The sequence below is a fragment of the Phyllostomus hastatus genome, unplaced genomic scaffold (assembly GCF_019186645.2).
Source record: "Phyllostomus hastatus isolate PE091 unplaced genomic scaffold, TTU_PhHast_1.1 phas_scaffold_501, whole genome shotgun sequence".
NCBI lineage: Eukaryota > Metazoa > Chordata > Mammalia > Chiroptera > Phyllostomidae > Phyllostomus > Phyllostomus hastatus.
The window spans coordinates 44,840,410-44,864,704 of record NW_025334033.1 but is presented as its reverse complement, the minus strand read 5'-3'; the positions used below and the strand labels follow the sequence as shown (position 1 = coordinate 44,864,704).

The 24,295-nt window shown below is 36.8% G+C and overlaps 1 protein-coding gene across 4 annotated transcripts in view; it reads right to left on the bottom strand.

The window, feature by feature from the left end:
- The window catches only part of GPHN (gephyrin), a 440,641-nt gene extending 423,250 nt beyond the window's left edge, over positions 1-17,391 (bottom strand). For all 4 annotated transcript variants that reach the window (XM_045822936.1, XM_045822937.1, XM_045822938.1 and 1 more), the window contains exon 1: positions 16,999-17,391. In XM_045822936.1, coding sequence (XP_045678892.1) covers positions 16,999-17,062 — 64 coding nt within the window. In that variant the 5' untranslated portion in view covers positions 17,063-17,391. The remainder of the gene's footprint in view (positions 1-16,998) is intronic.
- Between the last annotated feature and the right edge of the window lie 6,904 nt (positions 17,392-24,295).

Here is a 24,295-nt window from a genome sequence, read left to right as displayed (position 1 = left end):
AACTAAAATCTTTTTAAAAATCAAGTTCTCAAATTTTAAACTACCATATAGTCATCCAAGGCCTGAGTGCAGCAAAATCAAGTTAGCTCTTGTTAAGTCTAATTGAAGAAAGTTAAAGTCAGATAAGTGCATGTTGCTGTTTATCCTGAATTCTCAATATCTATATTTAAGCTCATCTACTTTAGCCTAGACATGCTGGTGCCACCCCTTCAGCAGTCAAGAAACCTGACAGCCAGATTACCTTTCCTTGCTTTTCTAAGCATGGGTTATTCACTCTTCCAGGCCCTGCTCAAGCACTGTCTTATTTAAAATACCATCCCTCCTACAGCCATTCAGTCAAAATTAACTGCTCCTTTTTCTGTACACCCACAGTATGTTGCTTGTACTTCCATTATAGCTCTTATTTCATTCTGTATTATAGTTACTTGCTTTCATGTACACAAGTAGTCCCTTTCCAGAGGAAGGATATACCTACTCAGCCGGCCAAATCAGCCAAATCAACTCTGGAAAATCAGTGGGTAACCACAGAGTAAGATCACCTTCATATCTGATTCTATATTAATGGTAGCAAAATGAAATAGTAGATGCTAATGCTGCTGTCCCCTACTCAAAGCAAGAAAAGATTACAATGAATATTCAAAATACTAAACTAATTTCAGTCCTTACTTGAGCCTTTTCTCCAGCAGAACAATGAAACAGACAAATGCAGATAGTTGAAGAAAGAGGTACCAGGCCTGTATGAACAAATTATTTTATGTTCGTACACAGATGGTTAAGGAGGAGACAAGAGAATTACTTGGGAGTTATATATTCAGCATCACTTTTCTGTTAACTAACCCTGCTTTTATCCATTTGTTGGTATAATGTAACTTCTATCCCCTGATCACAAATGATTAGTCCAGGGCAAATTTTTTCTTCAAGAATTTCAGAAACACAACTGTGAAAGTCGGTCCTTGTCTGAACGGCTAAAATGGGAAGATATAAACAACACAGGAGCTGTCAGTGGCAGATTTTTCCATTGTGGAAAGGCAGATCTGTGGTAAGAGAAAATAAAGTTTACAGAGTGAAGCAATGATAAGAAAGTCTTAAGGCCCTTAAATCCTGAGTCCAATGCACCAATAGGGTCTCATCCCATACTTAGGTTTTATGAGATAGACATCCCATTATTCTTATAATAAATTTCTCCTTTACTAAAGCTAGTTCAATTTGTGCTGCCACTTGCAATGAAAATAATCTTGTACTAAACTGTTACTTTGATGACCCCCAATTAAACATGCTTCCTAGTATTCCTAGTCTCTTCCCACAATAACTCTGATCCAGGCCTATAATTATTTTGACCAAGAGAATAATGGCAGAAGTGAAGCCATGCCAGTTTCTGGCTTAAACCTTAACTGGCGTGGCAGCTTCTGCTTCATTGCTATCACAATGTTAGCTCTTGGAATACTTATTGGAACCCTGCCATCATAACATGAGGCTAATGAATTAGCCATGTGGAGAAACCCACATACAGAAGAACCAAGGCCCTGGACAACAGTCCTAGTCAAGCCTCCAGGTGGCTCTGCAGCTATACCAAAACCCCAACCAATGCCTTCTAACACAGAACCACTGAGTTTATTCACAGATATGTGAAAGACATTAAGTTGTAGTTTTAAGCAATTAAAGCTTGTGATAGTTTATAATGTAAATTCTAACTAATATAAGAGTTCAATCCACATGCAAGAAACTTGAAATTGTACTTTCCTAACACAGACTATGTCTTGGAACACCGATTAGACAATTCTGGCCTGCCATCTGTTTTTGCAAATAAAGTTTTATTGGAACACATTTTGTTTACTTACATGTTGTCTATGACAGTTTTCATGCTACAAGGACAAAACTGAGTACCTGTGGCAGAAATCATATTGCCCACAAAGCCTAAAATATTATTATCTGGCCCTTTATAGAAACAGTTTGGCAAAACTTATCATATAGTACTGGGCAAGTGTCTTAACATAATAAATGACTTGACATGTAAACCTACTTACAGCCAATTCTTCACACTTAAAGGTCAACACTATATCTATGGGCATATCTCATTTTGTTACCCTTTGCTTTATTGTGCTTCCCAAGTATTGTGGGGTGTTTTGTTTTATTTTACACATTGAAGGTAAAAGTCTACACAAGCAAAAAGAGTACAACTCAAATGATGGCTAGCATTTTTTTAGCAATAAGATATCTTTTTAAGTTACATATGTACATTTTTTAATATAATACTATTGCACACTTAATGTGCTACAGCATAGTATAAGCATAACTTTTATACACACTGGGGAACTAAAAAAATTCATGTGACTCACTTTGCTGTGATACTCACTTTATTGCTATGGTCTGGAACCAAACTCTCAGTGTCTCCAAGGAATGCCTGTCATAGTTGTAGCCCAACACAATGCAAAGTACGTCAAATGGTGCATACTTGCCATAGAATGCTTGCAATCCCTCTCTCCAAAATTTAGATGTTGAAACCTGTATTTCCCCAGTGTGATGGTGTTTGGAGGTAAGAACCTCCCAAATGCGGGTGATTAATCACCTCCCAAATGAGGGTGAAGACCCAAAGAGTTGCCTCCCCTCTCCTACCATGTATGGAGACAAAGATAAGACAGCTGTCTACAGAAGTATGTACTCACTGAACACTGAATCTGCTGGTACCTTGATCTTAGACTTCCTAGCCTCCAGAACTGTGAAAAATAAATTTCTGTTGTTTATAATCTACCCAGTCTATGGCACTTTGTCATGGCAACCCAAATGGACTAAGACAATACTGACCTGAGTTGTACTGTTTGTTACCAAGTCAGGCTATGGTTAGACTAACATATTAATAATGGACAGAAAAACAACCAAGTAATAAAATCAGACCCATAGCTATTTAGCTGCTTAAAAATTCCTAATATGAGGATAGGGGTGTCTCCATAGCAAGTTTCTCATGTATTAGATATGACTTACTTCTGAATTATACTAAAAATCAGAAAAGAATAAATATTTCATTATGATACATAATTGATAATTTTTAAAATTAGTATTACTTCACAGATCCATCTGCAGAAACAAATTGGAAAATCCAAGTCCAGTATTAACCTAAGTCAATGATTCTCAAACTTTCCTGCCAAAAACTATCTAAGGTAGGCACTGGTATTCCCCATTTCACAGATGAAAAAACTAAAGGTTAGAGAAGTTAAATAACTCTAAAACCTGAAGTATAAACTCAGATGATCTAATCCAGAGCCCTCCTACTATTCTGAGTACAGTAAGTCCTCACTTAACATCATGAATACGGTCCTGGAAACTGTGACTTGAATGAAATGGTGTATAACAAAATCAATTTTACCACAGGCTAACTGATGTAAACAAAACTCAAGTTCTTTTTCTTTATTATTAAGATTTTTTTATTGTTGTTCAAGTACAGTTTTCTGCCTTTTCCCTCCACCCCAGCCCAACACGCCAGCCCTCCCCATTTCCCTCTCACTGTTTCTACCCACCCCTGTTATTGTCCATGTGTCCTTTATAATTATTGTTCCTGCAAACCCTTCAGCCTTTTCCCCTGAAATTCCCTCAGTTCTCCCCTCTGGTCACTGTCTGCCTGTTCTCAATTTCAGTGTCTTTGGTTATATTTTGCTTGTTTGTTTTGTTGATTAGGTTCCTATTAAAGGTGAGATCATATGGTACTTGTCTTTTTCACTGCCTGGTTTATTTCGCTTAGCATAATGCTTTCCAGTTTCATCCATGCTGCTGCAAAGGGTAGGAGCTCCTTCTTTCTTTCTGCTGCATAGAATTCCATTGTGTAAATGTACCATAGTTTTTTGATCCATTCATTTACTGATGGGCATCTAGGTTGCTTCCAACACTTGGCTATTGTAAATTGTGCTGCTATGAAAAAGTTAACTTCTTAAAGCACATTTCTGGCAACAACCAAACTTCTAAATGAAGCCCCCAAATACTTCTAATATTAAATATTGAAACAAATATGAGTTATACTGACACTTAAGAAAAAATAATAAAAAACAAATAGGTAATTATTTTCCAGCCTGCTTCTTCCATTTCAGAGTCACAGGTGGCTGGAACCTGTCTTGGCAGCTCAGGGTGCAAGGAGGGAACTAGCCTTGGATAGGACCTCTTCAGTTGCAGGGAACATCACACACACCCACACTCACTTGGACAAGGACAATTTAGACACACCAATTCATCTAATGTACGCATCATTGTGATGTGAGGGGAAACTAGAGTACCCGAAGAAAACCCACACTGACATGAGAAGATCTGTAAAGTCCATACATAAAGGAGTTATTTTAAATATGTAATGGCAATAATCATAACTTTTTTTGGAAGGAGTACTAAATTTACTTTCCAGATCTCTGGTATATTACCATAATTAAAATTTTGAAAGAAAAAGGTAATACCTGAAATACCTCTAAACCATTATTATTCTTCCAAGCCTGATTGTGTGAATCAGTTATTACTTACATGCATATAATTTTTATTCTAAGTCTAAGCATTTTGCAATCCTAACTCTCTATAGCATGTGGCACTGAATGAAATAAAACTGCACATAATATGCAGTGGAAGTAATAGCCATTTATTTCCATTTACACTTGGCATGAATGTCAGTGTCTTTTTCTAGCAATTTTTCCTGTTTGAAGGAAAGTATTTCAGATAATTTTTGCTGATATTAATAGATTGTAGATAACATGAATACAAACCATAAAAGAATGGTAAATATGAGGTATGTTCCTGAGATTAGGATTAGTAAGATTTGAGAATTGAACGAGATTTTAGACATCATCTATTGCACTTCACATTTTACAGATAATGATACCAAACTCCCAATGGAAAAAAGCCAAAATAGAAATTGATCTAGTGTTCCTTCCCCATAAAGTAGCAACAGAATCAAGATTGGTCTTCTTAGGCTTTGCTATAATAGATTTTCTAAGGTAATATATTCAGCCAATATTTTAATGTAAAAAAAGAAAAAGAAAAAATAAGAGGTGATGAGTGATTGGGAAAATATATATTTTAAAGGTAAATACAGAATAAAAGAATTCATTTTCATAGTACATATGGCTGTAGGAAACCACTATTTCTACAGCAAAAAGAATAAATACACAGATCTTACATAAATTTCCAAAAGATCACTTGCAAAAGAAAGATCACTATTTCCCAAAGAGGTGTTGAATATAACTCTGGCGTGTCCTGAAGAAGTACTTCATTATAAAAAAGTTTTGGAAATGTTAGATTAACTAAAGTTAAACAGGATTTACAACTGTATTTCTCACATCTTTAATATGCTAATATGCTTGAATAGACCGAGAATCTCCAAAAGGAGGGATAGATTATATAGCACTTTCCAAATTCATTTGACCATGTAAAAATTTCTTCTTAACATACTTATAACATTTCCCAGAAAAATGTTGCTAGCACAGAATTTAGAAAACACTGGGAACAATCATTTGTAGGAAAAAAAAAAAGGACTCAAGATGCATAGCTGATCATAAATTTTAAAATAAAGCAACATGAAAGGGCCATTGTAAAAACTACTAAAATTTTACTATTATATGTATACTACTGTTCTAAAATGTTCTTTGATAACCATTCCTATGTAGAGCATGAAAAAGTGGAAGCTATTGTAAACGATACAGATAAATAACCACTGTTGACATTAGGTGGCCCTGGAGTTAACACACTAATTCTCACACCTGATCTTGCTCCAGTTCTAATTTAGATCTATCAGAGGATCATTTTCACAGAAGAGGCAAGAGGAAGAAGAAATGGGATAGATGTAATAAACTATACCAAGGCCTCACAACTTCAGGGAACTTCTAGAAAGAGCTATCTGCTCAACACCTTTTACCCCTTCTAGTGGCAGAAACTCCCCTTCTTTTGAAGGCCTCCCTTTCCCCTATGTTATTCTGGTGAAGCTGCCTATTTGGTGTCCCACTCCCAAGACAGACAATGTGATAAAGAACTGGCCAATTAAAGTCGTCATACTCCTAGTCACAATGACTGGCCCAAAGATGGACATGTGAGCCAAGCCGGATGAAGGAGCATCCTGGAATGTAACATACAAATGCCATGAGAAAGAAAATCTTTTCTGTGGACTCACTAGTCGGGAAGGGGAAAGCACGAAACTGTTTATTACTCTATCTCCTGACCTGCCTCTCTTCCTCAATTCTGGCTACATAAGGAAGTCAGCCTGCAATATACTCAGAAAATCAAAGCACTGAAATGGAAAATGTGTCTGTGATCACATTAATAACCTGATCACACTGCTTGAGTCCCTAAAGTCCGTTCCTCCTCTATACTCTGTGACTACATAAGTTAATAAATTCCCCTTTTCACTTAAACTAATTTTGAGATGGGTATCAGTCATTTGCAATGAAAAGGTCCTGATTCACATATGAAACTAACTAAAGGAAGAGATAATCTCAAAAGAATTTGTAAAGATTAAAAAGATAATACCAAATGAAGATGAGAATATTAATTACAATTAGCACGTGCTTTGTCAAAAGCAAGTTTGTAATTCCTATCAAAATTCTAAAATTCATTTACCATTAACCCAAAAATCGACTTATCATACGCAATCTTACATTTTAAAAAACTCATAAGTATGCAGTGATAAATGCACAATAGTGTTGTCTACATTTGTCACAGTAAAAAAAATTAGAAACCTCAATAACCATCAATTGAGGGTTGATTAAATAATAAACTATAATGCAATTATAATACAGCCATTAAAAAGAAAGATGTGTATCTATATGAGCTAACTGTTAAATTCCAAGGAGTGTAATGTAGTAGTTAAGAGCTTACACTCTAGGAACAGGCTACATGGGTTCAACAAGTTTGGCCTCTTATCTCAGTGATTTGAGCAAATTACTTAACCTCTACTACAATTTCAACTGTAAAACAGCCATACTATTATGAGGATTAAATGAATTAATAGGCTCTAGAAAAGTATTCTATATTTGGTAAGCTCTCAATAAGGTTAACTATTAGTATTTTCCCTGATACAAAATGATGTCCAAGATATGCTGGAGAGAAAGGGTGGTGCAGAATACTACCTATGTTACCTTTGAGCCAAGATTACAAACTCAGATGCCTATGGGGTGAGGCAGATCAACATACTTAGGTTGAGTGGGAATTGTGGGAAGATGGACAATAACAGGCCTTTATCTCAAGGGGGCAGCCACTCTAACAAACTACTGTCATGTGAGAAAGAGGTTACAGTGTGGCTGAATCTTAAAAAGCTCAAAATATTGGTTTATATGAAATATGTATTTTAAGTGCTAGAAACATACTTTTTTATGAAAACATATTGTGGGTCTAATAAAACATGTTTACTGGTCATTTATGGCCAATTTGCAAATTCTGATATAATGTCAGATTCAATATGTGCATATTTAAAGACATACTTGTATATACAAGAAAAAACAAAAACAAAATTCTTCAAAGTGGTTAACACTGGAGAGACTCAAAAAGTAAGGAGATAGGGCTTAATTTCACACTTTACCTTTCTGTACTGTTACATTTTACAAAGCACAAATACACTCTAAAAAGTTTTCAAAACTAAAAATATGACTGAACTAAATTCAAATGTAACTCCTATTACATGGATATTAATTTTATCAAAATACTATTTTAAAAATGTGCATTAAAATAAAAAATTTCAGTATTGACTCATAAGAGCAATGGAAAAAATGATCCCTTTTTAAGTGATTCATCTTTTTAATGTTTGACAATAATATTTACTCTACTGAATTTCTTGTTTCCAAGATATCCAAAAGTTCTTAACCTGAACCAGACTTTAAAAATAGTTAATTTCAAGTTTACTTTTTTTAAATGTTCTTTTTAAAAAAGAACTTAACAGTACATAGAGAATTAAAGGAAACATTTCATTGCTACTTAGAACTCATAATGTACTTGCTCTCGTCCTTTTGCAAGTTTCTGCATTTTTATTAACATTTTCAGCATCGGGCAGATCCAATTAACCATGATCCTGAAATCTCAACGTATAAAGAAATAAGTATAGTTATAAGTAATAACCCATTTATCTTTAATGCCCTCAACCCAAAAGTAAAAATACTTAATTTTGAGACCTCATTTAAAGTCTAACTGAATGTGATACATAATTCTTAGAAAGGTTGTTATGCGCTTCTCAACACTATAGCAGATTATAAACTAGACAGGGAGGGCAAGTATGTAAAGTCACAATTGAAAAGCAAATACAGAATAGAAGCAAATACAGTATAGACCACATTACCATGCTCCACAATAACAGATTCAGAACAGAATATAAACTATAATTGCTAAGAGTACAGTCAGACCTATTCTTGAAATCTGGCACTGCCGCTGATATAATCTTGAGCAAGTTACTTAACGGTAACTTCTCTACTTCTCAGGCAGTATAAGAAGAAGGAATGAATAACATATGCAAAGTTATAAAAACAAATAGAACACATTTATACTATATATATAGGCCTAATACATATTACCTATAACTAAAACTTTGAACAAAAAATAATTGTATTATGTTCATTCAATACTTTCTATCTTTAAAAGCAGGCAATGTGCAATGGTTTAAAAATTTATGTCAACATACAGAGGGCGCAGGGAAATATGAAAAGATGCTCAGCATCACTAGCCATCAGAGAGATGCAAATTAAAACCACAATGAAATACCTTTCACACCAATCAGAATGGCCATCATAAACAAATCAACAAACCAGTGCTGGAGAGGTTGTGGAGAAAAGGGAACCCTAGTACATTGTTGGTGGGAATGCAGACTCATGCAGCCACTATGGAAAACAGTATAGAATTTCCTCAAAAAACTAAAAAAGGAACAGCCTACCTTTTGACCTGGCAATTCCACTGCTGGGATTACACCCAAAGAACACTGAAACACCAATTCAAAGGAATCTATGCACCTCAATGTTCACAGCAGCACAATTTACAATAGCCAAGTGCTGGAAGCAACCTAAGGGCCCATCAGTATATGAGTGGATCAAAAAACTATGGTACATTTACACAATGGAATTCTATGCGGCAGAGAGAAAGAAGGAGCTCCTGCCCTTTGTGACAGCATGGATGAAACTGAAGACAGTTAATGCTAAGTGAAATAAGCCAGATGATGAAAGACAAATACCATATGATCTCAGTTATAAGTGGAACCTAATCCACAAAACAAACACACGAACAAAATAGAACAAGAGACATTGAAATAAAGAACAAACTGACAGTAACCAGAGGGGAGATGGAAGATAATGGGGGAAAGAAGGGGAAGGGTCATCAAAGAACATGTATAAAGGACCCCTGGACAAAACCAAATGGGGTAAGGATTGAAGGAGGGGAGTGGGTAGGGCAGGGGAAAGTGGTAGGATGAAAAGGGAGACAACTGTACTTGAACAACAATAAAAAAAAAAATTACATCAAAAGTGGCTTGAAAACAGTTTTGGTAATTACACTTACCTACATCAAAAATAAAATATAGAAGCACTTTACTCCTAGAAATGCAACATAAATTAAGCATGAATTTGTCAATATCCAACTTGATTAAATACTGTGTTCATGTTAGTGCTAAAATACAAGCTCCAAGAAGACAACATCTTTTGTCTGTTTTATTCACTATTGTATCCTTCACTAGAGCACAGAACCAGGCTAGTGGCAGGTGACAAATATAAAATACATTATTTCCTTTGTTCTTCACATTAACCCTATAAGGTAAGCATAGTTACCCACACACAAATCTAAGGAAATGTAAACTGTGGTTAGTGTCTTGAAAATGATAGAAGAGGTACAACTTTTGACTCTTATTTTATGCTATTTTGCTATTTTGACCATGGTAGTTAACCTTCAAAATAAGAGCATTTTCAAAAATTTTTTTACCTACAATTTAAAATTTTCATTTCTTAAGATGACATTTTTAAAAATTACCATAATATTACCCTAAAATAATCCCCATACACACTATGACCATCAACTAAGAGGCAATATATGAAATTTGATAGTATAAAATGTCTCAAATACACATCATTAATATCACCCTGTTAGTAGTTATAAATATATTGTAAAACAGCCCTACTTGGTGTGGCTCAGTGGATTGAGTGCCAGCCTGCAAATGCAAAAGTCACTGGTTCGATTCTTGGTCAGGGCACATGCCTAGGTTGCAGGCCAGGTTTCCAGTTGAGGGTGTACCAGAGGCAACCACACATTGATGTTTCTCTCCCTCTCTTTCTCCCTACCTCCCCCTCTCTCTAAAAGTAAATAACTAAAATCTTCAAAAAAAAAATAGGAAGGGCACAATAGAAGTGAAGAATACATCACCTGTTTGAAGAACTCTAAAATATACCTTGAATAAGATTTTTATACATGAAGCTGCTGCCAAAAGCACCAAAGCAACATATAAAGGGGAAAGGAAATAAAGATTATTGAGTACTATATACACTCTAATTTAGACATACAGGGTAGGCATTTTCACATATATTATCTCAGCTAATTCTTAAAATTCTGGGAAGTATTGCCATCTTCATTTTAGAGAAGGAAACTGAAATTCAAAGAGGTTAAATGACTTCTCCTCATTGAGGGCAAACCAGAGTCTGAAATCCAACTCTGTTTGACTCCAAAGCCCTTTTTAAAAACATAACTGCCCCCCCCCCAACACACACACACCTTTCAGCCTCCCACATGTACATGATTACAGTGTACGGACAACAATGTATAAACACTGTAGGAAAACAAAGATAGACATCACTGTAGAGAATAAATCCTAGGAAAAATTTTGTTGAGGAAGTGAGGCTGGAGCTAAATTTGAAATTAAGGGGAAAACTGAAACTACTCTTAACAGAAAAAGGGCTAATGGCACAAAAATTTCTAAATTAAAAAAAAAATCTAAATACTTTTCCTTTAGTTTATACTGACAGTACCTGATATCTGAAAGTTTTATCTTTTCTTCCAGTTCTTATTCTCTTGCATTTTATATATAATTTACCTCTCTCCTATAATCATTTCCATTGTAAAAACAAACAAAAAAAATAACTAAGCCCGATACCCTCCCTATATTTCTCTTTCCAGATGGTAAAGATGCTAAAGGATAGAGATATATATTGCCACAAAGCTTAAAGTGATCTCAGAGAATGACTTCTTCATGTTAGTGGAGAGAAAAGTTGCAAGAGGGAGAGTTAAGTAACACTATTCAAGGTTATAAAGATTTTACTGGCCATGCTAGCATTAGAAAATGAGTCTTCTAGTGTTCTATGACCCAGTGCTCCTTTAAATTTTTCTTTTTTGGCCAAAGTACTAATAACAGAAAAATGATGAAGTCTGGAGTTATGTAATGGACTCACTTGAAATTTCTTTGAAGTTTCAGATTTTATCTTAGAAGCTCATGTGAATTCTACACTCTGTGCCTAATTTACTCATTCTTATCTAATATTAAAGTGGTTTAAATTACATAATCTTAAATAAAATAGATACATTTGATTTTATTAACCAAGTCACTCCAGTAAGTTTAATAAAATTTTAAAAGAATTATTATGTTTGTTCCCACTGCTTAGATTCTAAGGTTTAGAATCAGTAGCATATCCTTTAAGACAATGTGATGTACCCCAACTTGAGAAGCAGGGCACAAATTGTGTGATGCTCTTTTCACCAAATCTCATTTCTTTGCTTCTCTATGTTCAAATTAGTAAAATTTTAAATCATAGTAAATTTAATTCCATCCTTACAAAATGTATAGTTACTGGCAAAACTACTGTAAAAGTTGTTGAGCTTATTTCTTTTAATTACAAAAGTTTCAAGAAGTTCTACTTACTTAGTTAAAATTAATTAAATACAATCCACTTAGGAACTCACTAAACAACCTGGACAGAACTTATATGTGTCAATATATCATTGAAGGTCACTCACAAATTAAGTAAAATTGCATGCTATTTGTATTATTGTAACTACACTCCCAATTACTTTTAAGCAGGTTAAATAATCTTTTCTCCTTCCCAATTTATCCTGTCTGCCCAGATGTGAAGGAAGAAATCCCTATAGTTTCATTACTTTCTTTTTTAGTATTTTTTTAACATCTGAAATTCCAAATATGCTTTATTAATCTTTAATACTACTTCTAGGAGCAAAGTATTGATATTATCTGTTTTACTCATTGTTTCAAAAAAGTACCCTACTCAATTTAACCTGAAATCTATCACTTGAAAGAGTAAAAATAGACTCATACATCATTTCCTTCTCAATAACATATTGCTGATTCTCCACCATATAGCTCAGTTAAAGTGAAATTGTCATGTGAGTTTTTAATAAAGTTAAAGCTCTTAATATGTAACAACCTATGTACTAATAGTTTATAAAGTCTTTGGTCAGTGATGATAGTATTAAGTATATTTATTAGAAATTAATTTAGTGATTTTATACTTCAACTAAAATTTTAATTCTCCAATACATTGCCTGCAACCAAAAATTCATGAAAGAACAACCTAGTTTGAGAGATATGCTTCCTTTTAACAAAAGGCACACAGATCAGAATTGGTATGTCTGCCAGAATACACAATTCCATTTGGTAGGATTTAAGTTTTGTTTGCAATAGTGATTTGGCTACTTAATGACAACATCTATTCTCCAAACAAAGATATATTTATATATCTTCATCAACAAATGGGCTTTTCAGGATGTAATATTGACAGTTATAATGTACAAGGATAAGCCTGAGGAATGAAATAAAGGTTATAAAGGTAATAAAATAAATGTTTAAACAATTCAAGAGTTACAAGATTATCATCTCCTTTGCTTAGAGTTTGGTTTTTTAATATTTTGAATGACTGAAATACTCCCTACATGTAACTACTATTTTAGTTGTTCTAGTATACAATTAGTCTTTTATCTCTATTATCTAGTCTTACACCTTGTTCTAATATCTCTTACTGATTACAAATATACAGCTTTTTTTATTGCAAATGTGCAATAAAAAAGAGTATTACTAAAGTAAAAGTATTATTTTTAAAATGCCCTTTCCTGAATATTTGCATCATTTCTCATCCATGCCACTGTCAGTGAAAATTTAGGTAATGAATTATCATCTTTAGCTAACTGCTTTGTTATTGAACATTAGCAGTGGCTAGCTAATATAACATTAAATACCAATGGAACATAATCTGTCTCATTCTCTATTACACATACATGTATTCATTATTTTCCTGATGTCTCAGAGAAACATACATAGCAGTAGAACTAATGTACTCCCTTGATAAACAGTTTCATTAGAAATAGAAAAAATTAGGTGAAAAGTGACCATTTGAAATATAGTTACCCGGCTGTGTAATTGTTAAGAACTTCTAGAAGTTTAATTACTACTAAAGTTATCAAAAAAAAAAAATCCTATATCTGCCCTACTCCTTGCTTCTAGTTTCAAAACAGTAGATACTTGTTTGTTTGCCCTTTATTATTCATTATCACATTGTCTTTTGTCTCTGTTATAAACAGCAATAGAAATAAAGAACATTAGAAACATATATTAAAAACCAGATATTAGATCACAAAAGACCTATAACACTTCATTTATGTATAGCAAATCAACATAAAATAGTTACTAACAAAAATATTGTTCCTAGAGATGAATAATAATATTCAACATAAAATGTTCCCATGGTTACCTATTTTATATACAAAAATGTTCCCAATTTTTCTCATTAATGACTATAACTAAAATATTCATGTTACATTATCATAATCAAACTTCCAAGCCCTAAATAATTCAAGATTTTAGGTAAAAGAATAAATGACTTAGTAAATACTTTCTTTTCTACCATTATTCTTTCAAAATTCTAATAGTTATTTGATAAGGAGTTTCAGTAGACTACATAATATAGTTGCCAAATACATAACTGAGCTAAAGATCTTTTTAAAAGTCCAGAAGATGGAAAGTTTCAAAGTATAAATATTATCTTGCAATATAAAACAAAAAATGTCACAAAGAAACCAATTAAAGATTTAGAAATAACAATAAAGTTTCACAAAAATACTACCACATTGTAAAATGTATGCACAGGTAGAGGTACTTTCCACTACCTCTGCAAAATAGATTTAGATAATATTTTAAATCCCTATTATGAAGCATGCAGAGGATATTTTATAAAACAAGCCCTTCACCTTTAAAAAGAGGCTCAAATTACAACTCATAAAATCATAGTTTTAAGTGTGGCCTCTAAACTCAATATTCTTAAGTATAAAATCATAGTACTTAAGTTCAGTAAAAAATAATTTCACACAGTAAAATTGCAACACTCGAAGTTCTACAAGACACGAAATTGCACAACACACCTTCATTTTTATAGGGGGATTTTTGTTGCACAAAATTAAATGGAATGTCAAGAGCATAAATATTAAGCTGTTTGTAATAAAATTCACTACTTGCACACTGAGGGCTGGTGCTCTTTCGTCTGATTCTTCTCCCTGTTTCCAGGCTTAATCATAGTAGAAAATACTTACATCAATAACTTTTCAGGTAAAAAAAGGTTCTTAGTAAAAAAAAAAAAGTTATTTCTGACTTCAAATATACCATAATCAAATCCTATTGTCCTCTGTTACCACTTCTCCCAAATCTGCAACTTTCTCTTCATTCCTTCAGCTACATCCTTATTCCTGACCCTAGACTTTCCCCCTCAACTACTGTACCTCATTGTCATAAGATAGCTTCTCCAGAATATCTTCAACTCCACTGGCAAAGTTCTCTTCTCTCCTTCACATTGTCGATGTCACCTACCAATACCACCTGGGCTTTTCAAGGCCTTTGCATTACATTGTTATTCTGCTTAAGAGCCTCATCCTCACCAACATTTTCACTTATAAGGTTCTTCCACTTTCAACAACCCTTAAAAATATCAAATTTTACTTAACCTCTGGTAAATGTATTAAATTCTGCCTTCAGTAATCACATTTGATCCTAATCCATCTGAACATGGAATTTCTTTTACATTTAGTACTCAAATGCACAGATAATTTATTTAGACAATTTTGTCAAAATAATTGCATACACTGTTTCTTTAGTTGTTTATATATCAATCTTATCCCTACTGGACTGTAGGGTTACAGATAAGGGCTGCACCTTTCAAAGCATTCTCTACAACTATGTCACCAACCAAGCAAGATGATTCACTAAATAAAACTATCAGGGGAAGCTTAAATAAATGAAAAAAAATTAAATCTCTATGGTTTAACTTTAAAACACTTATGACTTTTCATTTCCATGGTCAGCTGATATACTTTGGTTTTTATTAAGTTTCATTTTTCACTACTCTACTCGCTTTCAAAACATGACTAGAAATCAAAAAGTTGAGAGTTGATACAGTGTATACACTTCTACACCCTGCGATCAGATTCTTTGAAAATCAGCAATGTTAACTCTAACGATTCTGAGATATAAGTGAATCTTTGCCCAAGGCAACAGTTTCGGCAGAGACAGCGAGCGAGCATAGCTCATCTTCTGATGTGGGGGGATTCCCTTTCCAGCAATTGGTTTAGACTAGTTTCTCTATACAAGAAGCTTTCGATTAGAAAAATTCAATAAATCACCATTCACATCTGGAAAGAAAAACTAGGAAAAAGCAACCCATTTACTTAAAAGAGTGGGTGGAGTGTCATGGATATCTCCTTTTCATAAAACTCAGTAGCCAAATTAAGCTTTGTACTCAGTATCTACTGGCAGAGATTTTTTTCTACCTAATAATAAAAGCAAGTCTCATTCAATTTAGTCCCTTCTCGAGCACCGTCTCAACCTGTCAGAATCTGACAAGGAAGAAAAAATTAAAAAGAATTGGGGCGGGGTGGGGAGGGGGGGGACACTAGGATTCCCGTTTACATCACTTCTTTTTCCGAAATCACAACAGTAAATCTTGGATTTCCTTCACTCTGAACTAAACCCTCAGATTCTAAATATAGTTCTTTAACCTCCTCCTTGCCACTCAATTACACATAAGCCTTGTCAACTACAGAACCACAGCAGAAACCCCTACAAACTGGCTTGCTATTCATCTCGGAAGTCATGCCCTGCAGCAACTGCCTATCGCCGAACTGAGGGACATTACCCAAATACAACGCAACGGAATCAGACATGCAGGGCACACACCGTTTCCGCGAGGGAGGGAAACGCGACCGGGAAAAGTGCGCTCCTCACCAGCCTCGGGACCAAGGGGTGGCGGGGATCTAGAGGGGAAGAGGACAGAAGAGCCCAAGTGGGGGAATCCTTCTCTCCCAAGTGAAATGGGCTGGATCCCCAGCAGCAGGCTCAGCCAGTCAGTCCCTCAGTGAAACGCTGAGGCGGGGAGAGGGCCCTTAGCTTCGGAAGGCGAAATGCAGACACTTTCCGAGGTCCGGGTGCAAGCCGGCCCCCCACCTCTCGAGGGAGACTAGGGGTGTCCCATGGGTGGTTGAGGGGAAGCCCGGCTCGTGAGGGGCAGCCCGAGGCTGAGCTGAGTTCCGCCTGATGAACACCCAAGTGGTGTCCGGCGCGTGCCCCTGGCAAGCACAGCAGGAGCAGCGCGGGGCCACTTGAGTGGGGGAGGGTAGCGAGGGGGTGGAAACGGGATTCCCCCCCTTTCTTGGACGTGCATTAGCGGAGGAAGCGCGCGGGCCAGCCCAGCGGCGTGCTTGACTGCGGAGCCCCGGGATCCCGCCGCCTGACCGGCATCAAGGAGCCCCGCAGCGCCCGCCGCACCGGCCCCTTGGTCCCCAGGGTCCAGGGACTTCGGCTGCGAAGGCGCTGGGGCCTGGCATCCCACGGGACCCGCTCCTGCTCCCGAGGGGGGCCCACGGGAACACCCCAACCTACAGCAGATCTCCGCGGTTGTAAAACGCCCCCCTTTCCCGTCCCCCTTCTCAGGCTTCCCTCCTCCCGAGGCCTCAGAGAAGGGTCACCACAGGCAAGAAGCCTGAGGCAAGTCGGGGACAGCGGCGGTGGCGGTCCCGGACCTCCTCCCCGGTTACCTGTGAGGACTCCAACACGGATCTGATGGTCGTGGTTAGTAAGGATCATTCCCTCGGTCGCCATGTTTCCCAGCGCAGTCACCGCACTGACAGGAGCCGGGAGAAGCCGGAGCTCGGAGCGCGCCGGCCGGGAGCGCGCTCGCCTCGGACAGCGCGAGAGCGAGAGCGCGAGGTGAGCGGGGAAGGAGGGGGAGGCGGCCGCGTGCCGTCGACTTGCGCCCGGGGGAGGCCGCGCCAGGAGCGCGCGAGTCCGCGGGAGGGGGCGGAGTCAGGACGCGCGACCGGAGCTGGGTCTGGAGCGGCGAGCTGCAGGGGGCACACGCTGTGGCCTCTGGAGCGGAACGCGCGGAGGTGTCCGTCAAATGCCGGCGAGAGCCGGGCCGTTCTGCAGAGCGCGAGAGCCAGAGCGCCTGGAAGGCTAGAGACTGAGCAGAAAGGGGAGCACAAGCTCGGGAGGCTGTGGGGGCGGGCTTGAGGAAAGGGCGGAGCTACACCGCGAGGCGTGGAACTCCTGGAGAGTGAGGGGCGGAGTGAGAGCTGGGTAGCGGAGTACTGGAAGCGGGAAAGAGCCGCCACAGCCGGAGGAGGGCCGGCGAGCGCTCCGGGACGCGCGTGTAGCGCGGGATTGGCTGGGAGTGCGAGGAGCGGGTGCGCGCGGGGCACGAATACGGCCCCAGCGGAGCGCCAGGCAGAAGCAATCCCCTGCCGAGCTTGGGCGCCTCTCTGTTGGCGGGGCCTCTGGCCGGCTCTTTGGGCTTCGGGGCCGCTCTCCTGAGCGGTAGAAGAAAGGGCTTCGCCCGAGGGGCCGCCACTCTCATCCCTCAGGAGATCTGCCGGCAGATTCCCTGAAGGCTCCAAGGAACCTGGCTGGAGCTTAGACAACTACGTGGGTGGCGGAACGGCGGCTACTTTGACACTCCGTGGTGGGTCTTGAAGAAGTATCCTGTCCAGCCTCGTCTTCCCGATTGCTTCCTCAGTCTGCTTCTCCCGAGCTTTAGGGCCCCATTTCGAAGTCTGTGTGTACACGCGATCTTCACAAGCTTAGGAGTCTGCAGCAGGGCATCTTAGTGTAGATAACCTGGCTTTTCCAACTGCGGCTCCCCTGTGGTTTTGTGGCTTCTTCGATACAGTCTCTGCTTTTCAATGAAAAGCACCAATTTTAGTGAGAAGGTGCCCCGCCCACCTTAACCTTGTCACAAAAGTGGAAATAGAACCCAGGCTAAGGCATTTTAGTTTCATTTCAGTATTTGTTACCACTTTTTTTTTTGGTGTTTTGCATAAAATGTTATTAATCGCTTGTGGCTATTTCATATCAGTTTCCTAGTTCCCTTCTTTTAGCCCTTTCAACTTACAAATTAAAAAAGTTATATATGCACGTATGTATTTTTCCCTTTGGTTCTCAGCCATGTTAAAACCTGGGAAACTTGAAAAGCAAAGTGTCCGAAATGTATAATCAACCTTGGTACACAATTAAAATCTCAGTTTGATGGCTGTGAGTTTTTTATTCTTCCATTTGTAGCATGGATTTGACCTCTCACTTAAGATTCACATTGTTATGTATTTCATTTTAAATAATGGGTGTACAAAGGAGATGGTGAATGGAATTGAAGTGGGATAAATTAATAAAATAAAATTTGAGTATGTGGATTGCTAGTGTTTCCGACGATGCATTAAAAATTGAAGCCAGATCATGAATCCACTTCCTATAACTATGACCGTAGAGCCAGATGACCAAAGGATTCCTAACAAATTTCAAATGAGATACAGACACTTATATGGGAAAGTATGTCCAAGAGAAGTTTCCTTTAACTCTGAAGATGAAGAGCAAATAGTTGGTTATATTGTTACCTCTGTAATCTATCTTTATTCTCTACAGGTCCCTCAAATTTGAAAAGATTAAATGTCTTGAATTTTCAGAGAGATAAATTCTAAATCTGCCCACTAATAGGTTCTGTAATCTTCAACAAGTTTGGTCTCTTTTCATCATCAGTTAAGGTGGTAGACTAAATAAGCACCCTTTTAACCGAGAAATTCTATAATTATTCATGGAAAGCAACTGACACTTTTGTTTCACAGATAACATGAAACGAGGGGCTTTCTGTATAAAAAGTAGTACTGGTAAACCATCAAAATTTAATTAGAAAGGGTGAATATGAATTAAACCTTGTAAAGTACATGGAAGTTTGTTTGCTAAACCTACTAAAGTTTCTGAAAAAAGTGATATTAGTAAAACTAAACTGGACAATTATACTGGATGCTTGTCTTCCAACAAATGTCTGCCAAATTTAGCAAGCTGTAACAAAATTTACACAGGAAAAATTCAGTGACCTTACTGTCTAATGTGACCTTTTTTCTTTGATTGCTGGTTATTGAATGAATATGGCAGTATATACATGCTTTTTTACTTCTGTTACAGTGCAACACTTCTTCAAAATTCATCCTGAATCAGGTGTTACAACAAAGAACATTCTCTGGAAAGTGGGAAGAGAGTAGCATTTCTAAATACTGACAAATGTCTCAAAATCATGGTGGGAGGGAGAACCAGAGTGAAAGAGTCAAAGAGCTTATATGTGGAGAATGATAAGCACCCAGGGATTTATTCTCACCATTCTTAAAAGTTTTAATATTGAAAACTATAGGAGTTCACATTAACTGAGTTAACATAAAAGGTAAACATCTGGCTTTCATAATGATTTTCATTATGAAGATGAAACTTTATCAGTAGAGATGAATTACTGAATGAAGTTGGGTTTTTTGCAGTAATGGTGTATTTACACTTAGTCCTCTGGTATCAACACTTCAGTTTTCCTGTGATTAATCACAGTCTTCATATAAAGAAGGTAAAAGCTTACTTACTATTCTGTGGTCAGATTCCCTTCACTAGCACTAGATGTGAGCAAGAACAAATTTGATAATGAATTATTCTTTCTCTAAGGCTCATTTTACTGTCTCCTCTTTCCTGTTTGGCTAATGGCCACAACTAAAACTGAGTGGATTAAAAATGGGTGCAAGCAACATTTTGAATATAGTACTTGATGCCGCTAAATTGTGCACCTTAAAATGGCAAAAATGGTAAATTGTATTATGTGTATATAGCATAAATTTTTTTAAAAAATGTGTACAAGGTAAAACTTTGGTTGCTTTTAACCTATTATTTTCCCCAAAAGAAGCTTGGTTATATTCAAGATGAATTTCTAGACTGGCTGAATTAGTGTATTAGTTCCTAGAGCTGCTGTAACTAAGTACCACACACTGGGTGGCACAAACAGCAGAAATTTATTCTCTCGTATTACTGGAGGCCAGAAGTTTAAAATCAAGGTACCACAAAGCCATGCTCCCTCTGAAGGCTCTAGGGAAGAGTTCTTTGTCTGGTGCTAGCTTCTGGTGTCAGCTATTCTTGGCCTATAGCTCTGTCACTCCAGTCTTTGCTTCCATCTTCACGTCACCTTCTCTGTGTATATTTTCACATGCCCTTCTTATAAGGGTACTCATCACTGGATTTGGGGACTACAAGTAATCCAGTATGGCCTCATTTAACTAATTACATCTACAGAGACCCTATTTCCAAATAGGCCACAATCTGAGGTTCTGGGTGGGTGTGAAATTTTGAGGGTCACTATTTAAACTCAGTATGGGCAGTTAATAGATTACATTACTCTGTATAGCCATGAGAACAAAAAATTCAGCCTATCAGAAATGAAGGTTGAAAGTTTTCTTTAAAAGCTGGGATTTAGAAATTAGATACACTCTTAGAGAAAATGCAGCTCCATAGAGTACTGGAGAAATGTTTAATATTTGAACTAAGTAGCCTAATGCTTTTCCCCTAGAAGTAGTTTTCTAGATTAGAATTTTCTAAAGTCTAGCGACATAAATTTATTCATTCCTGATGAATAAATTAATGAAATTAACATTTTGCTTTCAGTTCTATGCTCTTGTTATCTTCTGGTGACATGAAGCTGAGTCACCTCAGTGGCCTGTGGAGTTTGGTGGCACTGATTTGCGAACAACTAGGACAATATTTTCCAGTGTCTTCCATGTTTAAAATAAACTTTAACTTTCCTTGCACTTTTGATATCTATTTGTTCTGTGCAGATTGCTGCTTGAATAATTATTTTGCGCCCTTGTCCTTTGTATTTTTTCCACCCTTACTCTCCTCCTCTGAGGTACCCATCCAGAAATTCAGATATATGGGGATGTTTTTGGTTCCAAGTAACTGATCCTAGTTTAAGACGAAAGAAATTCAATGGCTCATGAAACTAGGAAGTCCAAGCATGTGTAAAGCTTCAGGGTTGGCTAGTTTCAGGATCTGAAGCCATGTCAACAAGATGACATCTTTCAGCTATGCTTTGTTCTTTGTTGACTTAACTCCCACATTGGCTCTTTGTACATGATGGCGAAGATGGTATTGATTTCTGTAGGCTATAATTTAGATCAGTAGTTTTTGAGTCTCTCTGGGGTAACTGGACACCCCAACATCCTTTCAGAGCATCTTCAAGGTCAAAAATATTTTCACAGTAACACAAAGGCATTATTTGTCTTTCCACTCTCATTTTCTCATTAGATACAGGGGAATTTTCCAGAAGCTACATGATGTATAATATCACTCTGATAGCTAATGGAATGTGCTTGTATATTTTTATATTTAAAAACATCTTAATCTATAAATGTCAATAGATATAACCTACATAAACAAAAGTGCTTTGGAGTCCTCAATAATTTTTAAAGTGTAAAGGGGTCTTGAGACAAAACCTTGAGAACTATAGATTTAGGTCATGAGCCCATCCCCAAAGCACTTACTAAGGCAACAGGAGTGGCATTTTCTGATTGTTTTGGCCTTGATCATGTACTCACCCAGAGGATGGAGATGAACCGTCCCCTGCAAGATGAACAGATGAACTAAGATCAAGGGAAGATGGATCTGGTTACTATATGTAAGGCTAGTACCTTGATAGGTTACCAGATAATTCAACTTTTCTTACAGAGACCCATCTCTCTCCACCATTATTAAAGATTTCATTCTTTTCTGAGGGCTCTAATTTATACCTTTAATATCACCCTCATCATCTTATGTTAATATTCATAAGATAGAGAAACTCTTCCATACATGTCCTGACAATTTACAAATGTACAAGGTCACTGCTTATTTATATAGCTGCTTATCTGGTAAAAGAAAAAAAAAAAACAGGAACAAAAAATTTTAATTTCTAAAGAAAGCAGTGGTATTTCTTCCCCCTTAATTCAAAGAAAGGGTAGATTATAAGGAAGGACAGAATTTGCCAAAAGAGGAAAGAACTATTAGATAAGGGAAAGGAGGTTGATAATGAAAAGTAACATCAAGTACCCAGAAGCTATTTGATTTCTTAAAAGGACTCCATTTACAAGGCCTTCAGTTCTTAGTGTTCAGTGTCTACAAGTCAAGGAAGTTCCAGGCTCAACTGACATGGATTAAAGTTATGTGAACTTAAAAAATAAAAAATATGCTTTTCTTAAATTATTGTTAATTGGTTCCCAGGTCATCAAAGTTAACTGAAATCCCAGCGCCCCTAGAAAATTATTTTTGTCTCTATAAAAGCAATATATACAAAGAAAATTATCATATTTTGCTGTGTATAATGTGCACTTTTTTGCCCAAATTTTTGAGGGAAAAATAAGGATGCACATTATATGTGGGTAGTACTAATTCCATATCTGTATAAATGTTTTTCTTATATTTATGCTTATGCATTAGAAGTGTAACTCTAGAAAACAATAATGATATCCATATGTTCAAAAATAAATGCTGAAATTCCTTTATAGTACAAAAAAAGTATCTAAATTTAAATAAATAAATAATTGAATTAAAAATTAAGACAAAAGATTTTTTTCCTGAAAGTTTGGGCCAAAAATGTAGGTGTTCAGTGTACATGGGAGCACTTTATACATGACAAAATGTGGTAGTTTGTTAACCTAAATAATCTCATTTTCTCTCAGGTCGACTCATAATTAGAGAAAATATGACTTATGGGACGTTCAAACAGAGTTTTAGCATAAAATGAACCTTAAGTAAATGTTAGGAAGCATAAATGAATTTATGAAGGAAGCAGTTGTTCTGAAAATTCTCATTTTATCCTGTAATAGTTACATTTCATATTTGTCTACTTCTGTATGTCATGTGGGATTTACTGGTTGCAGAGCAAGTATCCCTTTCAAATGCAGAACTTTGTTCTCTTCCCATTTCCTAATATTTGATGACTAAATACAGACCATATGAAGCAATGGGGACTTTGAATTGCTAGCAATGCAGCTTCTTCCCAAGGTGCCAGAGGGGCCGTTAGAAATTTGCCTTGGCATGTAACTAATTGCAGAAGCCTCTGCCTATAAGAGTAGATACCACCTAAGGTGGCCATAGTTCATTCAAATAATGCTAAAGTTGGGTTTCCTGCTTCGGTCTAAAAGTGTAAGGCATAATATTTCATATGGTCACCTGTCCTCTTTGATGCCTGCTATTCTATACTAAAGATGAAAGTATTGGCCTTATTCCATTTAGGAAAGAAGTGTATGACAAACATTACTAATCATTTTGAGGTCATTGCAAAAAGGTAACTGTGGGAGGTGAAATGTAAGCAAGTATTTCATAAATAGCCAGAAAGTCAAGATAAAATTAAATAAGCCAGTAAAATAAAACTACCCAACGTTACAGTTTGTAAATGTATTGCTAATGGGACAGAGTTTTTTCTCAATTGAACTTAAAATTGAAAAGTGTTTCCCCAACTACAGTCAAGGGTATCAGCAACTTTATTCTCAGAAAAACATAATTGGAATATTATGAGTATAAATAAAACCATAATAATGATATTTCAATTCCACCAATACTCTCTGACTACTAATTCAGTTTCCCTAGTAGTTTGATTCTGAGATGCGGGATGCCCTAAACATAGACATATTCTAACCTCATTGGAAAGTACAGCCCCTTCTGTAATTTAAATTAATGTGGTTTGTCAGTGACTCTCTTAGGAGTTTGAGTGGCTTGAATGAGTCTCTGATCTGGTGGGTAAGTAAACCAAACAAATTTGTACATGCAAACCAGAGATCCATATACTGGATTTATCAAATCACAGACATCCATGCATAGCCAGCCTCCCTGATAACTTTGCACTGCCATATAGGTAATAATCAGAGTCCAAATTAAGTCTTAAAAACAAGGTAGAATTAAAAGCTACAATATTTTAGTTTTGTGTTTTGAAGAAATTGAAAGATTTAGAGTATTTGAAGAAAGGTGATAAGCCCGACTGATCATGAACATACAATTTTAATACTT